At 46.2% G+C, this 2,794-nt stretch overlaps 1 protein-coding gene across 1 annotated transcript; it reads right to left on the reverse strand.

Moving 5' to 3' along the window:
- Positions 1 to 936: 936 nt before the first annotated feature.
- On the reverse strand, positions 937 to 1,887 carry OR1I1 (olfactory receptor family 1 subfamily I member 1; the record flags this gene model as incomplete). Its single annotated transcript, XM_080799153.1, has 1 exon — positions 937 to 1,887. The coding sequence occupies one exon, from the start codon at positions 1,885 to 1,887 to the stop codon at positions 937 to 939; it is 951 nt and encodes a 316-aa protein (XP_080655279.1).
- Positions 1,888 to 2,794: the final 907 nt, after the last annotated feature.

Below are 2,794 nucleotides of genomic sequence, written 5' to 3' on the forward strand. Positions count from 1 at the left end.
CACAGGAAACACATGGACTCTGCAGCTTGTCCAGGGCCTGTGTCCTCAGACAGAGGACTCCCTGCTCAGGGCCACCTGGAGAGCCAGTTAAACAGGCAGATTGCAGGGTTCAGCGCCAACCTGAATCACAATACCTGGGAGCCAGGATGTCATTGTCTCTTAGGATCCAATGCATGGGAGGTGGGGGAGGTGCACATGGGAGGCCCGACTGTGACAAAGATCCCCAAAGTCATGGGCACAAGAGGTGGCCACAAGGTCCTTTTGAGACCAAGGCTGGTGGCCACTGAAGCAAATAATAAGTGAGCTAATCTCAACAGATACTTTCACTTTCCTTCTCCATGTCACTTAGGAAGCATGGTGATGTAACTGGCTAATATGTATTGTCTTTATCAATATTAAAATGGTGTAGCCAGGGATGCCTGAGTGGCTCAGTGGGTTAAGCCTCTGCCTTCAGCCCAGGTCATGATCTCAGGGTCCTGGGATCGAGCCCCGAATTGGGCTCTCTGCTCAGCGGGGAGCCTGCTTCCCAGCCCCCTTCGCCTGCCTCTCTGCCTACTTGTGATCTCTGTCTGTCAAATAAATAAATAAACAAATCTTAAAAAAAATGGTGTAGCCAAAGAAAATGGTGTAGCCAATTTTTGTTCAACTGTATTAACCTAGGTAGCAATCCCATAAGCCCAATATCCCAGAGAGGACCAATTTAAGAGTTCTTTGAAGTCTTTGGATCTTCATGAGGAAAATGCACAGCTCTCCCTTTGAGTTCCCAAAGGTTTTCATTCATTTTTGTGACACATTTACCATGTTGGGCCATAATGACACATGTCTATCCCCCACTCAATTCTGAACGCCCTGAGGTCAGGGATGGGATGTATCTCTGTGTTCCCACCACCCAACATTGGTAATGGAACAAGATGAATGCCCAACAACTGTTCTACACTAGGACTGAGAGGAGATTGCTTTGCTGACGAGCTTCTTTAGGGCTGCCTTCATGTCCTTGTTCCTTAGGCTGTATATAAAAGGGTTCAGCATGGGGATGACCACCCCACACATCAGGGCAGCTGCCTTGTCCTTCTGGGAGGAGGCAGGAGATGTGGGCTGCAAGTACACGGCAAAGATGGTGCCATAGAACAGTGATACCACAGTGAGGTGTGAACCACAAGTGGAGAAGGCTTTCCACTTGCCCTGAGCAGAAGGGATCTTGAAGACTGCCCAGAAAATGCAGGTGTAAGATAGAAAGATGCACAAGAGGGGGCTGATGCCCATGATGATGCCAAAAGCAAAAATCACCAGCTCATTGGTGTGGGTATCGGAGCAGGAGAGCTTCAACAGGGGCATGAGATCACAGAAGAAGTGGGGGATTTTGGAGCCAGCACAGAAGGTCAGTTGAGCCATGAGGCAGGTGTGGACAAGTGACTGGAGATTGGTGATCAGCCATGGCCCCCCAAGCAGCAACCCACAGACACAAGGGCTCATGATGACTGAGTAGCGTAGGGGGTAGACAATGGCCACAAAGCGGTCAATGGCCATCACAGCTAGGAGGAAGCTGTCCATGGTCCCGAACATGTGGAAGGTGTACATCTGAGCAAGGCAGCCCACAAAGGAGATGGCCTGGTTCTGGGTCCAAAGGTTCACCAGCATCTTGGGGACAGTGGTGGAAGAAAAGAAGGTATCGACGAGGGACAGGTTGGAGAGAAAGAAGTACATGGGCGTGTGGAGGCAGGCATCTGTGATGATGGCCAGGATGATGAGCAGGTTCCCAAAGATGGTAACCAGGTACACACAGAGGAACAGCCCAAAAAGGAGAGTCTGATGCTCTGGCTTTTCTGTGAGTCCCAGAAGGAGGAATTCTGAGATTGTTGTTTGGTTTTTTTGGTTTTTTGGTTCCATGGTCAACCTGTGTCTACTGTAAAGGCAAAAAAAAAAAAAAAAAAGGTGGGGGGGAGAGAAAAGCAACATAAAGCTGGGAGTCAGAGATGGAGTTCCTGTTCTGGCTCCCCATCGAGATTGAAATTCTGTGAAGATCCGTGGGTTTCTGTTTCTCCCCAATAAACCCATCCACGCCTGAGATAGTTAGCATCTCAAAAACTGAACTCAGGTGTTTAGAGACAATTTAGACATTTTCCCATAAACACCTTTGTGTTTTTAGTGGAGTAACACTTCGTAGAAAACAAAATTAAGCTGGATCAAACCTAAACTGAAACCCAGTACAGGGAGAGGGAATCTTATCAGCCTCTTTTCTTCCTTGTCTTCCTTTCCCTTTATCATCTCTTTCCTCCCCTCCTTCCATTTCATCCTTCCTTCACATGATACAATTTTTGCATCCGTTTCAGGTTAATGACCAAGGATACAAGGACAGATAACACTTCTCCTCTGTTTCCAGTGATGGCCAAATTTATTTGGGGACATTTATGATCTTCTACCACGTCATCGCTACAGTAAACCCCCTCTCATCCTTTGTGAGACAGCACCCAATATATGTTTGGGAGGACACAGAGACCACGACCATGGATGAATCCAGAGAGCTGGTTAAATGGAGATTTTAAAGAAAACTTTCATGGTAAAAAAGAATATCTGGAGGTTTAAAGCTAATGGTCTTTTGGAAGTATATTTTGTTATTAGTAGAAGTTTTGCAGGACAAAAATAATTTTATACTTTCTTATGTTCAGGAGAGGCTGTCACTAGCAATTGGAATACTTTTGTACCCTCAGGAAAATATACATTGTTATAGAATGTCAAACAGCATTTAAGAAGTTCATTCAAAAGAAAACTCCCAGACATAGTCTAGATGGTTCAA

This window comes from Martes martes (assembly GCF_963455335.1).
Source record: "Martes martes genome assembly, chromosome: 1".
NCBI classification, from domain to species: Eukaryota; Metazoa; Chordata; class Mammalia; order Carnivora; family Mustelidae; genus Martes; species Martes martes.